Below are 20,049 nucleotides of genomic sequence, written 5' to 3'. Positions count from 1 at the left end.
TCTAGAAAAAGAGGTGCTGGAACTCACCATGAACACCTCCCTCGTCTTATACTGGCAATGGCACCCACCCAAGAGTGCCGATGAGTTCCAGCTGAAAAAAGCCCCAACTCTGTGGGAATTACCCTATTTTTTGCTCTATAAGACTCACTTTTTCCCTCCTAAAAAGTAAGGGGAAATGTGTGTGCGTCTTATGGAGCGAATGCAGGCTGCGCAGCTATCCCAGAAGCCAGAACAGCAAGAGGGATTGCTGCTTTCACTGCGCAGCGATCCTTCTTGCTGTTCTGGCTTCTGAGATTCAGAATATTTTTTTTCTTGTTTTCCTCCTCCAAAAACAAGGTGCGTCTTATAGAGCGAAAAATACGGGACTTCTGAAAGTTGGAGTGTGCAGGGTTTTTGTCAAGGGGAAAGAGCGGGAACTCTTATGGGGAGGAATCCCTGCTAGTTTCAGTTCCATTTCAAGAGTGACCAGGAGGACAGTTAAATGATTTATCATCTGTTGGAGAGTTCTCCAGAGAATGTGTTAGTACGAAGGGAAGGAGATGGGCATAGACATTTGGCAGTCAATGAAGCCATGGAGAGGGAGGTTTGCCTACATCTGATTAAGGGCAGGTGTCGGGGATTAAGGCTGAGACTGGCAAGTCCCCCGGAGTGGAAAGGGATGTTATCCTGAGCTGGAACAAGTTTCTGATTGTTGGAAAGTTCAGATGAGTCAAAAGAGAAAAGTAATAAGGCTTGGCTACATGTGTATGTGTCCCCCCCCCCCGCCCCTATCCATTAACTCACTAACTGAGTTATAAAATAAATTGCAGCTTTTCCTCTCCAATTTCTGTTATGGCAATCTGTTAATGAGGCTTTTATTTTTATTAAAAAAAAGAAAAGCAGTGGCAGGTCCAAGGAAGCGGTTTGCCAACACAACAGTGTATGTATACACAAAGAAAAACAAATGTTTGCATTATTACCCAAAGCAGTCCCAATCTGTCCCAAGGAGGGGCGGCGGAACGGGGGTGGGGAGGGAAGGGGAAGATTCGCTTGAGGAACTTCTGAGCCACAACAGCATTGGAAGGTCCTGCAGCTGGCCTAGACTGGGCAGGGTAGATGGAAATTTAAGAAAACCCAAAAGGGTTTCGATGGAGCTTCAATGCAGAACAGATGGGGGAAACGCACTGCGTTTCCTCATTTTGATGGACACTCTGGGACGGAGAGGACAGAATGTTCAGTTACCACGTGCATCCCTCAGAACACATCGGCAGAAGATGGAAGGGTGGCGATGGTTGACTGTCAGCATAAATCAGAAGAAATCTCGCTGAAGTCCATGGGATGCGGACTGCGGAGCAACCAGTGAAATTATTAATCAAGCCACATATCCAGACCTGTACGAAGGGACTTCCCGGATAATCCAGCTGGTGGGTCGGGCATAATGATAAAGTAGCACAGGCGTTCTGTGTAGGGGTCTAAAATTCATTGTTCTCCAGAAAAGAGAGGGGTGGGTGGGTCTCGGACAGCAAACCTGGGTTAAATCTTGGCCTGAGAACTTGGAGAGCTAGTGATAGCAGACACGACGACAGGCAAACGAGACCAGTAGCTTGACATAGGCCTAACCACACTATGCGTTTAAATCACTACTTCTCCCAAAGAATCCTGGGAACTGTAGTTTGTTAAGGAGACTCCAGATACATAGTTTAAAACTTGGGTGTTGCTCCTTCTCTCTGCTGAGCAGTGGGAAAAGTCTATGGGGTTCTAGTCACCCAGGGTCTGTGTTCCCTTGGAGAACTGAGACAAGATGGAGACTGTCATAGCTATAAGAAATGTGGTTCATTCACCCATTTACACATTCACTCTTCATGGAGGTAGTCCAGATCTTACACCATGGTTATTTCAAGAAAGCTTGTTCCCCACAGCAGGGCAGTCCAAGGCATCTCTCCCAGTCAACCTGCCCAAGATGGATCCCAGTCTTTCTTCTTCTTCCTCCTTCCTCCCAAAACACCTTGCTAAAAACGCTGCCCCCTCATACCCAGTTACGCAGGCCTTCCAAATCCCCTGTCTCTGGTCACACCTCAGGGCAAGGGGGAATGAGTTCTCTTGCATTGCCAATGGCTCTCAATGGCCCTAGTTTGGCCAGGTCATTTTGCATAGGCTAGCCCAGGGATTCCTCTGGAGCTGGTATTTCACACCCCAAATAATCAAAATCCTACCATTTATTCATTTCTAGGGAATTGGGGGTGCCCCAAATCCATAACAATATGTTAGACTCTAAACCCCCTCCCCACTTCAGCCACCGTGGGCAATGGTTGGATTATTGGGGGATTGAGTCCAGTGTCCATGGAGGAGAACAAGCTCTCAGTCTAAAACAAGGAAACTCTTTAGGGATAATTGGTACAGAGATACCAAAAATTACAAAAATTAATAAATACGTGTTTATGTATGCTACGACCGCAACCAGTGTGATTTATGCTCAGAAATAGAAAGCAGTTTCTGTATCAGCCAAGGAAGAATGTCAGACTAAATTAATGGACTATGCCAAAATGGCAAACCTTACGGGAGCATTAAGGGAGCGAGAGGAAAGTTTTGTGGATTATCTGAAATGTTATTGTACCATTAGCAGGATTAACTTAAATCAAACAGTTAAAATTAATGTTAAAATATAACTAGAGAGTAATTATTACAGTGGTACCTCTGGTTAAGTACTTAATTTGTTCCGGAGGTCCGTTCTTAACCTGAAATTGTTCTTAACTTGAAGCACCACGTTAGCTAATAGGGCCTCCAGATGCCGCCGCACCACCGGAGCACAATTTCTGTTCTCATTCTGAAGCAAAGTTCTTAACCCAAGGTACTATTTCTGGGTTAGCAGAGTCTGTAACCTGAAGCGTCTATAACCTGAAGCGTATGTAACTCGAGGTACCACTGTAATTGGAGGAATGAAGGAAATACAGTGTTATTCATCTAAAACTGCAAAAAAAAAAAAAAGAACAGGGGAAAGTCAAAATACATATATTTGTTGGGAAATGTATTTTTGTCAAAATATCACTGAAGAATTGAAAAGAAAATATAAAAATTAAAACAAAACAAGGAATCTCTGCACTTTCTGCAGCTGCGCCTACCCCTTTGAAGAAACAGCCAGCCTAGGCTGTGTCATAGATGGTCCAGGCTAGATTCAGGAGCGATAGCCCCACGCTTTGTGTGAGCCGGCTGGTTCAGTCAAGCAGAAGGGTCTATCTGTCTCATCTGACTGGCAGATGCTCCGATTTGTTTAGCCTCGTGCCTTTTGTTTTTTAGGGTGGGGGATCCTTCTAAACATAGATAGCCGAGAGAACTTGGAAGCGTGCGTGGCGACTGATGCTCACAGAGCGCCTCTCTCTATCCGTGATGGAAGCATTTCGGCGCCATGGGAGAGGGAGAGGCCGTGGGGATGTGCGAGGGAGAGAAGCGGAGGAGGAGAAGGAAACGTTTTCTCCTTTCGCCGACCCTTCCTCAGGCCTGAGGCTCTTCTGAAGGCTACAGGCAGCCTTCAGCCACCTTCTTTGCAGCAGCGTGCGCCCTGAGCCTCTGCGGCTGCCCAGCGCCAGATGACCCGACGTAAGAGACCCGTCACTTCGAGCGAGGAGAGAGCAGGAGGCGAGGCGGCGGGACCTGTCGTCGGGGAGCCTCGCGATGATAATGAAACACCTTCGGGGGCGCAAGAGAGGTGTCTGCGTCTATCTCACTCGCACTCCCGAGAGGAAGCGCTGGAGATTCTCCCCCGTGCGCAAACGGAGGCGTCCAGTTTCTCTCTCCCCTCTTTGTGCATCCCAGATTTCGGGGAGCTAATAGCGCATTGGCCATTCATGGTTTTTGGTTTAGCGACTTTATCCATTAAGGGATGATCTGAGGCGGAGAACTCCCGTCTCCTCCACCCAAACAGCGCCCCTTTCTCTCCTGCATACAAAGGCAGCCACATATATATTTTTTTATTATTACACTTTCAGAAACTTTAACAAACTAACTTCAATTTCAATATTCTGACAGCCTAGTCAATGACCTCCGGTTGTCACTGCCATGGCACAGGTCAAGTCTCCTTCCGCAGGGCATCTCCACTTTCCGTGAACCTCCCCGAGGTAGAAACTTAGAATCACAGAGTTGGGGTCCAGGGGTCATCTAGTCCAACCCCTACAATGCAGGATCCTTTTGCCCAACGTGGGGCTCGAACCCACAACCCTCAGATTAAGAGTCTCATGCTCTAATGACTGAGCTAACCCAACTTTTTTATTTGTTTGTTTGCTTGCTTGTAGTTTCTAACTGTTGAAGAAGCGTCGTTCAAAGGAGTAAAGAAAGAGGATTTAAGGCTTCTGGTCCGCTTCAAGCACCCTGATATAACAACATATTGAGCAGGACTAAAAAGCAGTGGTGAAGAATCAAGTTTCCGTCTTCTTTCCCTTTCCCATCCTCTCCCCCTCTCATTACAGTGGTACCTCGGGTTACATACGCTTCAGGTTACATACTCCGCTAACCCAGAAATAGTGCTTCAGGTTAAGAACTTTGCTTCAGGATGAGAACACAAATTGCGCGGCAGCAGCGGGAGGCCCCATTAGCTAAAGTGGTGCTTCAGGTTAAGAACAGTTTCAGGTTAATAACGGACTTCCGGAACGAATTAAGTACTTAACCTGAGGTACCACTGTATATGTAAAACCTGCTTTTCCATTTAAAACAGACACCGCAGCTCACCGGTGTTTTGCACTGCCTTGCAGCATAGACCCCAAGAGAGTTCCCTGGCACCTTAAAAGCCTTAGCAGCGCCAAACCCGATTGAACTCTATGACTTTGATAGCCTGGGCAGCCCAGGTGGTTAGAGCATGGGGCTGATAACGCTTGGGAGTAAGCCCTGTTGGGCAGAGTGGGGCTCCCTTCTGCGTGGGCACTGTTAAGATGACATTGTCAGGCTGCGTTGTGCTGCTTTCACACCTGGAAGTAAGCTCCCTGGAGAGACTGACTTCCGCTGCAAGAGAAGCACTGGGGCATGAGAGCATATATTCGAGGTATGTATGTATATATATATCCCCTAGCCTTTAACTTATCTTACTAAGAGGTTGCCCATGGCATCAGCTCAGGAGCAACCTCAAAGGAAAGTGCGTTTGGGTCTGCAGTGAACTCCGTTGCGCGGCGATGTTTCTCCGTGGCGCTTCCGTTCGCTCAGATTTGCTCGAAGGGGCGTCCCGAGGTGTCCAGGATAAGCGCGCAGAAAATTGTCTTGGAGGGAGAGGCGATGCCATCGAAAGCACTGAGAAGCTCTGTATGACTCCAAGGAAACTTATCTCCCAGCAAGCGTGTGTTGGCTGCCCTTGTTAGGCTGACACCCAAACAAGCAACCGGGCATTCATGGACATCTCATTGCTGATGACTTGAATTGTGGGGCCGAGGCTCGGGTTCAGAGGCGCCTAAGTAACTTCTGTTGGCATCGGCGGAGCTTAATGAACGAATAGATTTATAGGCTGCCTTTGCAGGCTCAGGTCTACCCGTCTAGCTGGCTGGCATACTCCCAAGTAGATATAGACCAAGATAGAGAACTAGTTAAGGTGGTCTGTAAAGCGTTTGGAAAATCAAACCCCGTTTTGGGTTGCGAACTGGGTTGGGAGGCTGGAGAAAGCCTACCTGGATTGCTAAACTCGCTTGCAGCCCCAACCACAAAGTCTTGAATGCAGTCATGTTGGGGGGGGGGTTGGGGTTTTTTTAAAAAAAATATTTTTATTTTATTTTTACTGCATATGGGATTTAGGATTGCAGTCCTCCATTGAGGCTAAATGAATCCCGTGGGATTTTTAAAGCATGGACTGGGTTGTGTGTCGGGTTAACATCGGGAGCCCGCTGAAATAATTTATTGTGTGTTTACTTATCAAACAAACAAACGTACGTGAAGGGCGTTCAGACGCGACGATTGCTACCCTTCGGGGAACACAGGTGAGGTCTCAGAGGAAGCTTCGCGGGGGTGGGGAGTGTAGTTGGCTATCGCTTCTGTCCTTGGGGTTCAGCCTAGGACTGAAATGCGAAGGGTTCGCTTGTGTTCCTTTCCCGGTGTGGTCTAAAGATACGTGAAGCCAAAGCGTTGCTGAGATGAAGCAGGAGGACTGGGTCTGGTCCTGCACTTAGATGGGAGATATCCTGGGTTCCATTCTGGAAGACAAGCGAGACAGACAGACAGACAGACAGACAGACAGACAGACAGACAGACATTTAACCTTGAGACAGCTTCAGCCTCCATGTTAAGAAGGGCCTGGGAGAAGAAACGCCGATATTTCGTCTCTTTCTCACTGTTCTGCTTTACCCGACGGTCAATTGCTCACGAATCACCAAGCAGATTAAACACAAAACAAAACAATGCAGGGCAATCGGAAGTTTCCTGGCGATGCAACAAGGCCATCCACATGGCGTGGAAGAGAGGAAGCGCCATAGAAATCCATTGGTGGCTTCCACATGAAATGGTGTTTGTTTTTTTGCAGACTGTGTGGTTTGGATGGACTGGGCGAAAGGCCACTCTCCTCGCTCCGCAGAACTCGCCATTCCTCTTGCTGACTGCATTATATTTTTATTATACAGGAGCATCATTTGGACAGGAGACTGCTCTGGTGGTAAGGAATCCAATCACGGCAGCCTGTGCCAGGGGCAAGAAGAAGACCCCCGCAAACAACCAACAGAGAGCCACAAGCCCTTGCAGAATGAACGAAACGAACCTTGATCTCTCAGATCTGTTCCCTAGCAGCGCGCTCCCAAAACGATTGATGGCATTAACCGCCGCCGATCTTGATGCTTTGGGTGTTGTTTTATTATTTGTGGAGAAAACAGACATTCCCCATCTCTCTCCTTTCCCCCTCCCCTCCCCACTCCGCCCTCCACACACACACCCTGCAAAGGGCTGAAAAAACTTGAAATAACATCCGAGTCAATACCGCGGTTTGTTATTTTAACTGGGATCCAAGGAAACATCTGAATTTTACCAAGGAAGCCCTCGAGAGGAGAGAAAACAAAACATTAACGCTCAGGCAGGCGGGAGGGCGGCTTTGCGGGGGCGGAGAGAGAGAGATTTGATCGACTTCATTTCCCCCCTTTCAAGCGAGGATCTCCTTCTGTCCTAAAGATTAACGACCATTTTCTGCCAGCATCACCGACAAACTCTTGGTTTAAGGACGGCGGTGCCAAACAGGCCACAGAAGCGAGGAACTGGCTTCTGAAATTCTGAAATACTTTATTTTGGCTGGTGATGGAAACCAGCCTCGACTTTTAAAAAAGATCTCTTTTCTCAGTCTGCCCCTGAACATACAGACACGGAAAGAAATGGGACCCACTCGATTGAAGGGGAGGAGGAAACAGGCAGCCTGGCCCTACATCCTGGAACGATTTTTTTGTTGTTATTTAAGGCGTGTCCAATTTGGGTGCCACTGTTTCCTGCATCATTCAGGGTTGGGGTCCCCAGAAGTTGGCCTCCAGCATAGCTTTTACTCCAGTCACATCTGGAGTCACACAGGTTCGTCCCCGTCTCCGTCCCCCACACGATCCCTGCGTAAATGAAACGCTTCCAACTTGCACCCGCGCGCGAAATGAACCAAGTTTAGGTTGGTTCGAAATCAAGTTCGCAGGGGAAGGAATGCGCGCTCCTTATGGTTAGGGTGGTGGCTGTTCTGTGGCTTAATGGGTACGTGGATAGACAGCAGTAGCATTGAAAACGCAGCAAAGATCTGTGGAGGGGAAAAAGCACAGCAATAGCACTACAGTGGTACCTCAGGTTACATACGCTTCAGGTTACAGACTCCGCTAACCCAGAAATATTACCTCGGGTTAAGAACTTTGCTTCAGGATGAGAACAGAAATCGTGCTCTGGCCGCTGGCGGCAGCAGGAGGCCCCATTAGCTAAAGTGGTGCTTCAGGTTAAGAACAGTTTTAGGTTAAGAAGGGACCTCCGGAACGTATTAAGTACTTAACCCGAGGTACCACTGTACTGCAATACTGGTAGTAAGAGTAACAACCTTTCTGTCACTTTTTTACGCCGCCTTTCATTGCAAAGGCGGCTTACAAAGGATAATGAAAGCTATCAGTTGTTGCCCCTCCCCAAAGACACACACAGCCCACAATTGCACAGTGTGTCTGGCTGTTAATTGGAAGGTTGGGGGGGTTGGAGACCCCCCCCCCATTGGCTGTGGGCAGGATTCCTGCACTGCAGAGGGTTGGACTAGATGACCCTGGGTGTCTCTTCCAACTCTGCGATTCTATGATGAAAAACTAGAAACAGCAGCGGTTTAAATCGAGCAGCGCCCTTGGTCCAAGGAATGCTGGGAGTGGTCCTCTCTGCGACAGCCAATTCGAAGCATGGTTCTTGGAAGTAACTCCTCACCGGGGCCTCACTCCCAGAGCAAAACGATGCCACTCCTCCTAACACACACACACAAACACACATGCTTCTCCTGGATTAAACTGCCAGGGGGTGTCTCCCCCCCCCCCGCGCGCTCTTTTTTCCCTCCCCCTTTTAACATCTCTTTTGTTGGTGCTGGCGAAATGATCTCTGATTTCTATCGAAAAGGACACAGAGCAGCAGGAGGGGGGAAATCAGCAAACGCAGCGCGTTTCCTCTGCAAGTTCAGGGAAGTTTATAAAGTCTGTGTAACTTCCTCTCGGGTGCGTCCAATTCCTGCCACCTTGGGAGAAAGAGGGACCCCCGCCCCCTCGGGCTCCGGGTGAAAACCCCTCTCTGGACATCTCTCTGGCTCTTTCTCCGCACGATCCGGTTCCCTTTAACGTGTCCTCCGAGGCGCTCCTCTTGGCACCCGGCTGCGCTCTGCCCAGTTGGCAACGGGCGCACGTCGAAAACACCTCCGCCAGTTTGTTACGGGTGTTATTTCCGACGGATTCAGTTAAAAAGGGGGTTTTCTTTTTTTCCCTTTTTTTTAGGAGAGAGAGAAACATTTTTTCAAAAAAACCGAAGAGGGCAGGCAGGAAGGAGCTCTTGCAAAAAAAGCAAATATATGACTCAACAATGTTTGTGTTTTGGTTCTGGGTTTTTCGTTGCGCGCGCGGCGGAGCAGCGTCCGAGGGCTTGAGCGCCGTCGTTGCCAAGCGGCGGCCGCTCGGCAGGGGGCGCTGCGCGGGGTCCGAAAAAGCCTCCTGCCGCTGTCGGCGGAGTCGGCGTGGATTGTGAACACAATGTTAAAAAGCGGCCGGGGAGTCCGAGGAGCCCTCAAAGCCCCTGCGCGAGCCGCCCGGAGCCCGCCGAGCTCTATCTGCTGCTGCTGCTTCAGACGGCAAGGACGGCGAGAGGATGGAGCTGAGGGCGGCCGCGGCGCTTTGCCTCTACTGCCTCTGGAGCGCTTGCCGGCTGCGCCCGTGGCAGCTGGACGCCGCCGCCGTCAGGCCCCTGCTGCCCGCCTCGGCAGCGCAAGCGGCAGCCGCCGACGAGGAGAACCTCGACGTCAGAGACGCCGCCGCCTCGGCAGCCTGGAAGGCGAAGCGCGAAGGCGCGTTCCGCAACGGCACGGTGGTGCCTCACGACTATATGGTAGCGCTTTACCACAGCCTGGCCCGGAGCAAGGAGCCTCCTGTGCCCGCCGTCGAAGGAGGCGGACGAGCGGACACCGTCACGGGCTTCGTAGACCAGGCGCAGCCGCGAGGTGAGCCAGCCCGGGTAGGGTGGTGGGTGGGATGGGTTGGGATGCCCAGCGCGCACCTGCGCCCTGGAGCAGGAGCCGTCGAGCCCCGCGCGAGGGGACAGGTGGGACTGCCCAGGACAGGTGGGATCCTGTTTGTGGGAGCCGGTTCTTGCGCTTATTGTCTCCGAAGTGAGTCCCGCTTCGCTTGAGACGCTTCCCCCTCTCCTCCTGTGGTCAAATCCCCAAGTAAGCGGTTTGCGTAGGATTGCAGGCTTCACCCGCCCCCTCCCAGCGAACAAAGAATCTGACCGGGATCGCCCCAGTTAAACCCAGTTCTTGCTCTAAACGGTGGAGGAGAGAGAAGGAAAGGACCTCGATTTGCCTCGGGCAAGCGCCCGGCCTTCAGTTACGCCGGGTGTTCTGATTTGGATTGGATACCTTGCAATTCCACTCCAAAGCGAGAATCGGGATTCTTGCTCGGGATGGTTAGTTTGAAATCAACATTGCCAACCTCCTGGGGTAGGGTAGCAGTCCAAATCTGATGCAAAGTACTTGGAAAATTTACTCTCGGTTCTTTCAGCTAATACTCTAAACGATCTAAAATATTAATCTCGATCTAATGCAAAGCAACAAACGCCCCTCGACTGTGTAATACTGACCTCGTCTCTCTGCACTCTGCGAGTGAGAGGTTGGTCTAAATTTTGCTAATTCGAAAGAAAAAGAGAGTCGTTGCTTGGTTGTTGTTGTTTTTTGGTGGTTTTAAATGGCAAAACATTAATATATATAATATTTGTGTGTACATCACACCCCACAGGTTTCGAGAAAAATACACCGTGTATCCTCAAGCTGGGGCGGGGCGGACTTAATGTGAACCCAAACTGTTAAATAAATGTTGGCCCGAAGCAAAAGCATATAGGGAGAGGAGGGGGAAATCCAGAGAATTGCTGCCGCTACAGTCCCATGAGCGTGTAATTCGACCATACGAAAACAGCCAAGGAAATGTAAAGCTGGAAATAGTTTTGTTTTAAAACCAAGCCGCGAAAGCAGAGGGGTCTATCTAAAACTGCGGTCAGCCCAAACCTGATAGGACACAACCCCACAACTGCGGAGGATTTGCTCACCCCAAATCCAAGGGGTTTAATGGGAAGTCAAATGTTGGAGTTCTGCTCAAGAGCTGCAAAGATTTCTGCAGAGGCTGACATTCGTTCTCTGACAATCGGTTGCTTTTGAGAGCCAAAGGGAGCTGCAAAAGGAAAGGAAGGAAGGAAGGAAGGAAGGAAGGAAGGAAGGAAGGAAGGAAGGAAGGAAGGGAGAGAGAGAGAGAGAGAGAGAGAGAGAGAGAGAGAGAGGGAGAGAGGGAGAACTGGACCAATATTTTTTTTGAGAGCAGAAAAGAGGTCAGACCGGACCAGATAAGATTTTTCAGCTGAAGCGAGAAGCAAGAAAAATCTGTCCAAATGCACTGTGTGGCGGATTTTCTGCAGACTGCAGAGAGCTCAGCGCTGTCCCGCCGCTTCCCTCTCCGGGCCCTCTCTCTTCTGCCAGTGGGTGGGCCAGCTTTTGGCACCCAGCGAGCGTGACAGCTCAGCGGCCCGCTTTGACTCGGGAGGCCACCTGGCGTCGGGCAAAGAGAGCTGAGGTGCATCTGGTTTGCTGGCTGGACGACGGAGTGGGTGGAGATAGCAGGTGTAAGGCAAAGGAGGGAGGGGGGAGGCGGCGGTGGCCGCCGGGCGACCAATCCTCGGGGGCGCCTTCTTCCTCATGCAAATACAGCTCCGCCGCGGAACAGAGCGCAACCTGCCTGCAAGGGTCAGGAGGAGGGTTGAACCACCTTCTTCCCCAGAGCATCGCTGGGCAGGCGGGACTCTTGTCCAGGCAGTGCGCTCCGCGCTCCTGCAAAAGACGCACGGTTCCAGCCGCCTCCCCACGCGTCGCGCGCCACTTTGCGCCCTCCTTCTTCCTGAGCTGGCACAGCCAGGTTGCTGGGGGGGGGGGCAGCCCTCTCACCCCGTCACCTGGGGCGGTAAGACTAACGTAGAGCAACTTTATTCCCCCCCCGCACCCACCCACGTCGCTTCTCTTCCTTTAGCTTTGGGGGGTCTTAGTCTTGGGTGGTGGCATTCCTGTTCTCCCAACTTTGGCAAGGTACTGAAGCGGTGCGGTGGGGTCGGGGAAGGGTGCGCGCGCTCGCGCGCTTTGTTTTACAGTTTGGTTCATCTGGAGCGCATTAATCTGCGCTGGAGGAGCCATTAAAGTGTGGAGAGGTTCAGGACGCTGTAAACGCATTTCGAGTTGGGGGGGCGCTTCAGCCTGCCTCCCACCGCACTGCCTTCCACCGCAACCCCTGTCCCGCTTGCCCTGCCCGGAGCCATTTGGCACGCGACCCCTCTTGGGAAGAAGGTGACACGCAGGAACTGAAGGGAGAGGCCAATTTCTCACCAAAAACGTTAAAAAATCCAAAAGCAAAACAACCCACCGCGCCTGCTCCGCGGGGCGGAAATGGTTTGTTTTCGCCTGCAGCGGACTAACCAACATCTCAAGCCGCTTTTGAGTGCTCCGCTCCACTCTGCTTCGGACAGCAGCTATTTTATTTACTTAACCGGCCACAATCCAGCCAGTTTTAAAACAATCAGATTGAAGATGGAGCGATGTAAACACGCGCTCAGTAGCCATCTGTCACGGATGCTTCAGTTGAGATTCCTGCACTGCAGGCTGTTGGGCTTGATGGGCCTTGAGGTTCCTTCCAACTCAACAATTCTGTGATTCCTCTGCAGAGCCCCGGCGCTTAACGGCGCTTTAATTGTGTTCGGCTTTGGGACACCTATTTATTCGTGTGAGTCCCCTTCCCATGAGTTTGCGCCGAGGCTGACGCACAAACCCGTGTTTCAAAACGGGATCAAATGAAAAATAAACGGCGAAGTCGCAGAAATAAGAGAGAGAACGCGCGACCCAACCGAAGTTAAGCATTTAAAAAATAAAATACAACTGTGTATCTACTTTGGCTGTAACCCTCTCTGCCATAGGAGTTCCGGGACATTATTCGTCTTTTTGTCAAAGGCTGCGCTGCTAAGCATTCTTATTGGGGAGCAAACTTCCGGGTAAACGTGCGTGGTGCCCCCCCCCCAGTCGTTCTTTATTGCGGGTGGTGGAGAGGAGACCATAAGCCCGGAGTTAATTTAGTTTTGGGGTGGGGTGGGGTGCGGGGGAAGCGCCAGAGTTGCGCGCTATTTCTAGCAGAACGAAAAACCCAATTTTTCAGGCTGATGGGGGCAGTTTGCACCGATCAACCTGGCTGGTGGAGACATATAAACGTGGAAGGGTTCGATACGCTTCAGAATAGAATACAAGCGAATTAAAAAAAGAGAAAGGACAAAAGGGGATCCCGGGCTATATAGCTGAAAGGAAGTGCTATGTGAGTTCCGCGAAGTTTTGTTCTTTATGGGTCCCCCAGCGCCCATGAAGACGGTCTGCCTCAGGGAGAGAGAGCCCGGAGCCCTCAAAGGGAGGCGAGCGCGCGAGTCCGTGGTTCGAGGTTCCGCTGTCCTTAAACCATAACTCCGGCTTGTCCCTTTTGAAGTGAAAAGGAGGCATGTGGGCTTTGGGCGCAGGATAACTGAATTTAGCATAACTGAATTCAGGGTAGCTGAACACTTAGCACGCACACACATACGAAATTCCTCCTGAAATTGTCGTGTCTGAATGGGTTGAATAGCAGGTCATCATCGCCAGGCGCTGTTGGAAAGATCTCCCCGTTCGTTAATGATTCCTCGCAAATAATCTAGCGGCCAAACCCACCTCAGCATGGAATATCAAGGGGGGTTAACTTCCTAGTGAGAATGTTTAGGAAGGGATCCAACCTATATCCCTTGGTGGATATAACCTAAGGGGGCATTTGTAGCTATGGTGTAAGTTTTCCCATAAAGGATGCTATCCGTCCCAGGAGGACGGAAAATGCTCCTGTTGTATCTGATTCAGACTTCAACACTGAAGTTAACGGAATTAGACCGATTTATGCTCTGCAATTTCAGAGGTTTAAACGGTAGATCGGTGACCTGGTTTTAAAGAGAGGCAGACCGAGAGATCTTGAGCCGCACGAGCTCCAACCGTGCAATATTTAGTCGTTTGATCGATTGATTTAATTACGCACCGAGGTTTGCATATGAACAAAATTAAAGTACGTATGAATGAAATAAAAGTGAACTTCGTTTCCAGAGGATATATATAAAATCAATCTCATCTATCAGCTAAATCCAGGGGTGGGGATTGGGGAAAATGTCCCATCTGATATTGTTGGACCACCTGCCCATTGGCCAGATGTTGGTTGAGCTGGACGTCCACCAACATCTGGAAAACCACAGCTTCCTCGCTCCTGCATGTATCTAGGTCTAGGGGACCAGCTGCGTGGCTGGACCTTCCCGTTAGTAAATATCATAAGCAGCAGCTTATTTCTTTCCGTTTCTACTAGAAGGGTAAACACGAAAAAGTGGGTCTGTTCGCATTCTGGTCTGCGAGTTTACGGACATTCATACGTGCGTTTCGCTTCATCCCCCGCCCCCGCCCTAAGGATTCTATACATATATAAATTAATCCACCCCACCTGGGGGAGTTGAACAGGTGAAGCACCTGCTGAAAGCAGTGGGTTTTGTGATAACTTAAAAACCGGAGCCATTTATTGCAGCATAAGCTTCTGAAGACTGGAAGCTTATGCGGTTCCTGAAAACTTTCGCCGCGGTAAAACTGCCGGCATTTAAGGTGTCTCAATACTCTTTTGGCAAGTTTTTGCCGCAACACGGGAAAACCCCCACTCTGAATATGGTTACTGGAATCTCGTGGGACTTGGGCTGGGTCGCGGCTCTGCTCAGTGCCAGCTTTCCCAAAGGAAAAGGAAAGCCTTCGTCGGAAGCAGCCCGGTTTTCAGGGGGGGCTGAAACCGAGAAGCCCTCTGTGCAGGCCCATTGGCTTCTGAGAGGGCCCCCCCCAAAATCTCTCTTCGAAGGCCAAGAGGAAGGAGGACTCGACGCCGGGGAATATCTATCCGAGCTGCTTGCTTTCCCTCTTAGGAATCTGTTTCCAAGAGCGCAGCGCAGGGCCCGCAGGCTGCGGTTTCTGGGAGTTTCAAAGCAAAACTGAAACCAGCTGAGCAATTCAAAGGGGTCTCCTCCTCTCCTTATCTGTTCCTATCCAGACTTTTACGTCAGATTTTTTGGGGGGAGATGGAGGGAGCAAACAACTCAGCCCGGTGTTTTCCACCCTAGTGGAGATGTTTTCCACCCCAGTGCGTAAGGGGGTCTTTGATTTGAGTTCCCCACGAAAGCCCTGGGCTATATGAATTAAGACATCAATGAACGGTTCCTTCTTATCATAGGATTGTAGTTGGAAAGGGGTCCTTGAGGATTCTGGTCCAAGCCCCTGCAATGCAGGAATCTCAACTGAAGCATCCATGACAGATGGCCATCCAAACTCTCCCCCAAAACCTCCAAGGGAGGAGAGTCCACCACCTCCCGATGGAGTCCGCTCCACTTTCTAACAACTCTTACTGTCAGAAACTTCTTCCTGATATTTAGTGGGAATGTCCTTTCTTGTACCTCGAAGCCATGGGTTGAGTCCTACCCTCCGGAGCAGGAGGAAACAAGCTTGCTCCATCTTCCATGTGACGGATTTTTGAAGATTAAAGCCTCAGCACCTAGGGCTTGCCGATCGAAAGGTCGGCGGTTCGAATCCCTGCAGCTGGGTGCGCTCCCGCTGCTCGGTCCCAGCGCCTGCCAACCTAGCAGTTCGAAAGCACCTCCGGGTGCAAGTAGATAAATAGGGACCGCTTACCAGCGGGAAGGTAAACGGCGTTTCCGTGTGCAGCTCTGGCTCGCCAGAGCAGCGATGTCACGCTGGCCACATGACCCGGAAGTGTCTCCGGACAGCGCTGGCCCCTGGCCTCTTAAGTGAGATGGGTGCACAACCCCAGAGTCTGTCAAGACTGGCCCGTACGGGCAGGGGTACCTTTACCTTTACCTTTACTGAACAATCAAAGTGGGACACGGGTGGCACTGTGGGTTAAACCACAGAGCCTAGGACTTGCCAATCAGAAGGTTGGTGGTTCGAATCCCCGCGACAGGGTGAGCTCCGGGTGTTTGGTCCCAGCTCCTGCCAACCTAGCAGTTCAAAAGTATGTCAAAGTGCAAGTAGATAAATAGTTACCGCTCCAGCGGGAAGGTAAACTGCATTTCCGTGCGCTGCTTAGTCATGCTGGCCACATGACCCAGAAGCTGTACGTCAGTTCCCTCGGCCAATAAAGCGAGATGAGCGCTGCAACCCCAGAGTCGGCCACGACTTGACCTAATGATCAGGGGTCCCTTTACCTTTACCAAACGATCAATACTCTAAGCGTCCCCCCCCCCCCAGGTATTAAAGAGCTCCACTTTTCTCTCTCTTCCAAGATATGATCACTTTTTAAAAACAGCAGCAACAACAGAGCTTTTAAATGATTCTCAGCAGCTCTCCATTCTTTCCCGTTCTCAAAGTCAACCTGGAAGGGTGGGTTATCATCACCCTTTCAGGATTTACTTAGCAAGGGAAAAATGGAAGAGCGAGTCAATCTGGAACAGGGAGAAAGTTCAATTGAATTCCCTGGACACGTATCCTCTCAAACGCGAAGCTGTGGAGCCAATACAGGCTCCTAGTTGGAAGACCCAACTTCGATTGGACCCAACACCCCCCCCCCCTTTGAGATTGGCTTCCCCAGCAATACGCTTAAGATCGTGATTAGGAGGCAGCAACCTATTGGAGCCAATGAATAGGATCGCGCTGTAAGAATGATTCCAATAGACGCTCAGCGTATTTTCAGCAATGCCCGTTTTGTGCGTGTATACCTTCTCCTCCTCCCTCCTTTTATTTATTTTAATCCGATTATGTTTATTTGTTGTCACGTCTGATGGGTTTAATCAGTCCCAGGAAAAGGGCCACGTCCGGCTTGGAACATTTACATGGGAGGGCGGGTGGGAAAGGGTTAAGAATATGTGCGCAGGGTCAGACCCCCTTCAACAGCAGTCAGACCCCTAACTAACGCGGCTCAGTCCTCTTTCTCCTCTCTGCGCCCCCAACTCCAAGGATATAGATGGACACACACGTGAACAAAATGATCTTTGGCAGATTGGAAAAATGTTTAACTTGGCACGGAGGAGGCAAGAAAGACATGAAACAACCTTCCAGAACCTGCTCGATCCGAGGGCTGGGAAATAAATACAGATGGTTACTGTAAAGATCTTTCTCATTGTCTCTCCCCGAAGGAAGGCGCGGGCTGGCGAGAGGAGGGAGGGACCCAGGGCAGCTCGTCTGTTTCAAAGACAAGCCTCTCCAGGGGCTTGTTTTTCGAAAATGAGACGAAAAGCAGGTCCAAAACGCACGGCCCCTTTACCTCAGCCGCGCTGTCCGCCCGGCAACCTTAGACCGGGTTTTCTGCACACGCTCAGAGGTGACCTTGCACATTCCACCAGGCCTGAGCAGCGAGAACGAGTTTCGGGGGAGCGGCTCTGCAAACGGTCGCACAGTTGCCCACCCTGTCTATATATGAGAAGCGCTGGGCTTAACTGAACTGTCAGACGCATCCCTTCCCCTTGAATGTCCGGCGCAGCAGCAGTAGGGATCAAAGGGCCTCTAGGTATGTTCAGAAGCCCTTTCTTTCTACCGTAACAAATAGAATCGTAGACTTAGAGGGGATCCCAGGGTCATCTAGCCCAACCCTCTGCAATACAGGAAACTCAGCGAAAGCATCCATGACAGATGACCATCCAATCTCAGGACTGGGGCGCTACTGGCCCGGTAACTGACCAAGTAGAGTTCGCTTCATAGGCAGCAGCTTCCTATCAGCCAATTAGGCGCATTCAGGGGCCATGCCTGGTAAGTACGCATAGCCTGATCCAGGAGAATCCAGACTCGCGGCAGAGGGTTCCCGGGATCCTGCTGAACGACAGCTCCCACCACTGGCCCTGCTGGCTGGGGTTGATGGCAGTTGAAGTCCCCAAGAGACACTTCCAGGTTCCAGGTCTGAGTTGGAGGGAGAGGCTCGGGTAACAAGGCAACCGCGCCGTCGGGCCAAGCGCGGCTTTTAGGGCGCACAGCTCTGCGCTTGCTCTTGATTCACGTTTCCTTCTGTCCCCCTCCTCTCTTTCTGCAGATGACTCTCCGTCGGAAGCGGCGCAGCGCTACCTCTTCGACATCTCCAGCCTGCCCGAGCTGGACGAGGTGGTGGGCGCCGAGCTGCGGATCCTGCGCAAGCCCCCGGGAAACCGGAGCTTGGCCACCTCCCCAGAAGGCCTCCTTCACCGGCTGCTGCTCTCCTCCTGTCCGGAAGGGGAAAGCCACCAACCGGGCCTCTTGGACTCCAGGGCCGGCGACCTCTTGGACTCCGAAGGCTTTTCTTCCTCGTCGCCCAACAAGTGGGAAGTCTTCGACGTGTGGGCAGCCTTGACGGGTGGGGCCGAGGAAGGCGGCAGCCCCCGACACCCCCGTCCGTCGCTTTGCTTCCTCCTGAGGGTCGTCTCGGAGCAGTCCGGGAGACTCCTCCCGCCGGGACAGCTGGGCTTCCGCAGAGAGCAGCCGTCGGAGCCGCACGAGAGGGCGCTGCTGGTGGTCTTCTCGCGCACAAAGCGGAAGGAGAACCTCTTCAAGGAGATCCGAGAGAAGATCAAGGCTCTGGGCGGCGGTCCCGGGCTCTTGCTGGAGCCCCCTGACTCGGGACAAGATCCCCTAGCCAAGCAGCAGCGGCGGCGCCGTCGGAGGACCACGCTGGCGGGCCGGGCAGCCGGGGGGCGAGGCCACGGCAAGAAGGCCAAGAGCCGCTGCAGCCGGAAAGCCCTGCACGTCAACTTCAAGGAGCTGGGCTGGGACGACTGGATCATCGCGCCCCTGGACTACGAGGCGTACCACTGCGACGGCGTGTGTGACTTCCCTCTGCGCTCGCACCTGGAGCCCACCAACCACGCCATCATCCAGACGCTCATGAACTCCATGGACCCCGACGCCACGCCGCCCAGCTGCTGCGTGCCGTCCAAGCTCAGCCCCATCAGCATTCTGTACATAGACTCCGGCAACAACGTGGTTTACAAACAGTACGAGGATATGGTGGTGGAGACGTGCGGCTGCAGGTAGCGGCGTCGGAAGAAGCGAAGGCCTCTCCTCCTCCTCCTCCTCCCCCATCCTCGCCTGCTTCGCTTCCCCGGCTCCGTGGCGCGCCTCTTGCATGCAGCGAGTTAAGAAGATGCCCAGATTCACCTCGTTGTCCCGCTTTGGCTGCCAGGCCCGACGGCACTTGTGCATTGTGCATGTGTGGCATAAAGAGGAGCCATCTCCTAGGGCCCTTCCCCATATAATATTCGAGGGCGCCTGCCCCCTCCCCAAAGTTGATAGGCATTGCCATTCAAAGGGTGTGTCTGCCCATCATCATGTGATCGATTATGTGAAGTGGAGCTTCCCTGCCCCCCCCCTCAATATTTTGTTCGAGTTGGCACCGCTGGCATGTGGAAAAGGGGGGATTTTGCAGGCTTCCTCTCTTTTCCTCCCTCCCTCTGCAGATGCTAGTGACCTTTTCCCCCTAGACAATGAGTGAGTGACCTAGCACCCTTCTGTAAGTCTGCACCCCACCAAATGGGCACTTTAAGAGAAGGAAATGGGATGACAGTCTCAAGAACACCTTTGCCAACCAGTCTAGGAGGTTAGCTGAGGTGAACCGTTGTGCGTGTGGGAGTGTGTGTGTGTGTGTGTGTGTGTATGAATAATCTGAAGTAGTGGTTTTCAAGCTTTTTATCTCCAGTGAAGCCATTTCACATTCACTTTTGTTCATGGTTTTGTTTTGTTTTGAGAGTGTTGGTGGTAGATTGTCTAGGCGGCACACAGTTCTCAATAGTCAGTTTCCTGTGTGAACAGAGGCCTGCAACCCACCAAACATCTCTCTGGGGCTGCATGTTATGGGGAAGATTGAGAGTGGTGGACCAGCCGTCTTTTAAGGCAGTTTGTCTGCCATTACCCATCTGCGATAACGTTTGGACACCACTGCTCTGTGACACCTCTCTTTTCCCTTTTCCCCCCTCTCTCCCCCCACATTCCTTGACTTTTCTTTCTTTTGGAAGATTGCTTGCCTCTAGTGGCATATCAAAGAAACGGGCAGCATGTTGTTTAGCTGCACAATCTCTTAGGCATCATCACCAGGAAGTAAGTGGTTCCCTCTGCGTTCAGTGGAGTCTGTTCTCAGGTGAAATCTTGAATGCTTACATGGAGGCAAATCCCACTGAAATAAGAAGGTGTTACTTAAGTACCGTGGTACCTTGGTTGTTGAATGGCTTGGCTCCTGAACAAATTGGCTTCTGAACGCCTCAAACTTGGAAATAAGTGTTCCGGTTTGCGAATGTTTTTTGGAAGCCGAACGTCCAATATGGCTTCCGCAGCTTCTGCTTGAGTGC

General features: G+C 51.5%; 1 protein-coding gene across 1 annotated transcript; it reads left to right on the top strand.

Moving 5' to 3' along the window:
* The first annotated feature begins 9,254 nt into the window (after positions 1-9,254).
* On the top strand, positions 9,255-19,628 carry GDF7 (growth differentiation factor 7). The gene is made up of 2 exons (XM_079971777.1): positions 9,255-9,622; positions 17,769-19,628. Exons 1-2 carry the CDS (start codon positions 9,274-9,276, stop codon positions 18,740-18,742), a joined length of 1,323 nt encoding a protein of 440 aa, XP_079827903.1. The 5' UTR covers positions 9,255-9,273; the 3' UTR covers positions 18,743-19,628.
* The last annotated feature ends 421 nt before the right edge of the window (positions 19,629-20,049 follow it).

This window comes from Podarcis cretensis (genome assembly GCF_951804945.1).
Source record: "Podarcis cretensis genome assembly, chromosome: 3".
Classification (NCBI taxonomy): Eukaryota; Metazoa; Chordata; class Lepidosauria; order Squamata; family Lacertidae; genus Podarcis; species Podarcis cretensis.
Note: the sequence above shows the minus strand (reverse complement) of the source record. Positions and strands in the feature narration are given on the sequence as shown.

Excerpts from the sequence above, each read along its gene's own strand:
- GDF7 (XM_079971777.1), top strand. The coding sequence starts at position 9,274 with ATGGAGCTGAGGGCGGCCGCGGCGCTTTGCCTCTACTGCCTCTGGAGC. Across the intron at positions 9,623-17,768 it reads AGACCAGGCGCAGCCGCGAG|ATGACTCTCCGTCGGAAGCG; the intron begins GTGAGCCAGCCC and ends CTCTTTCTGCAG.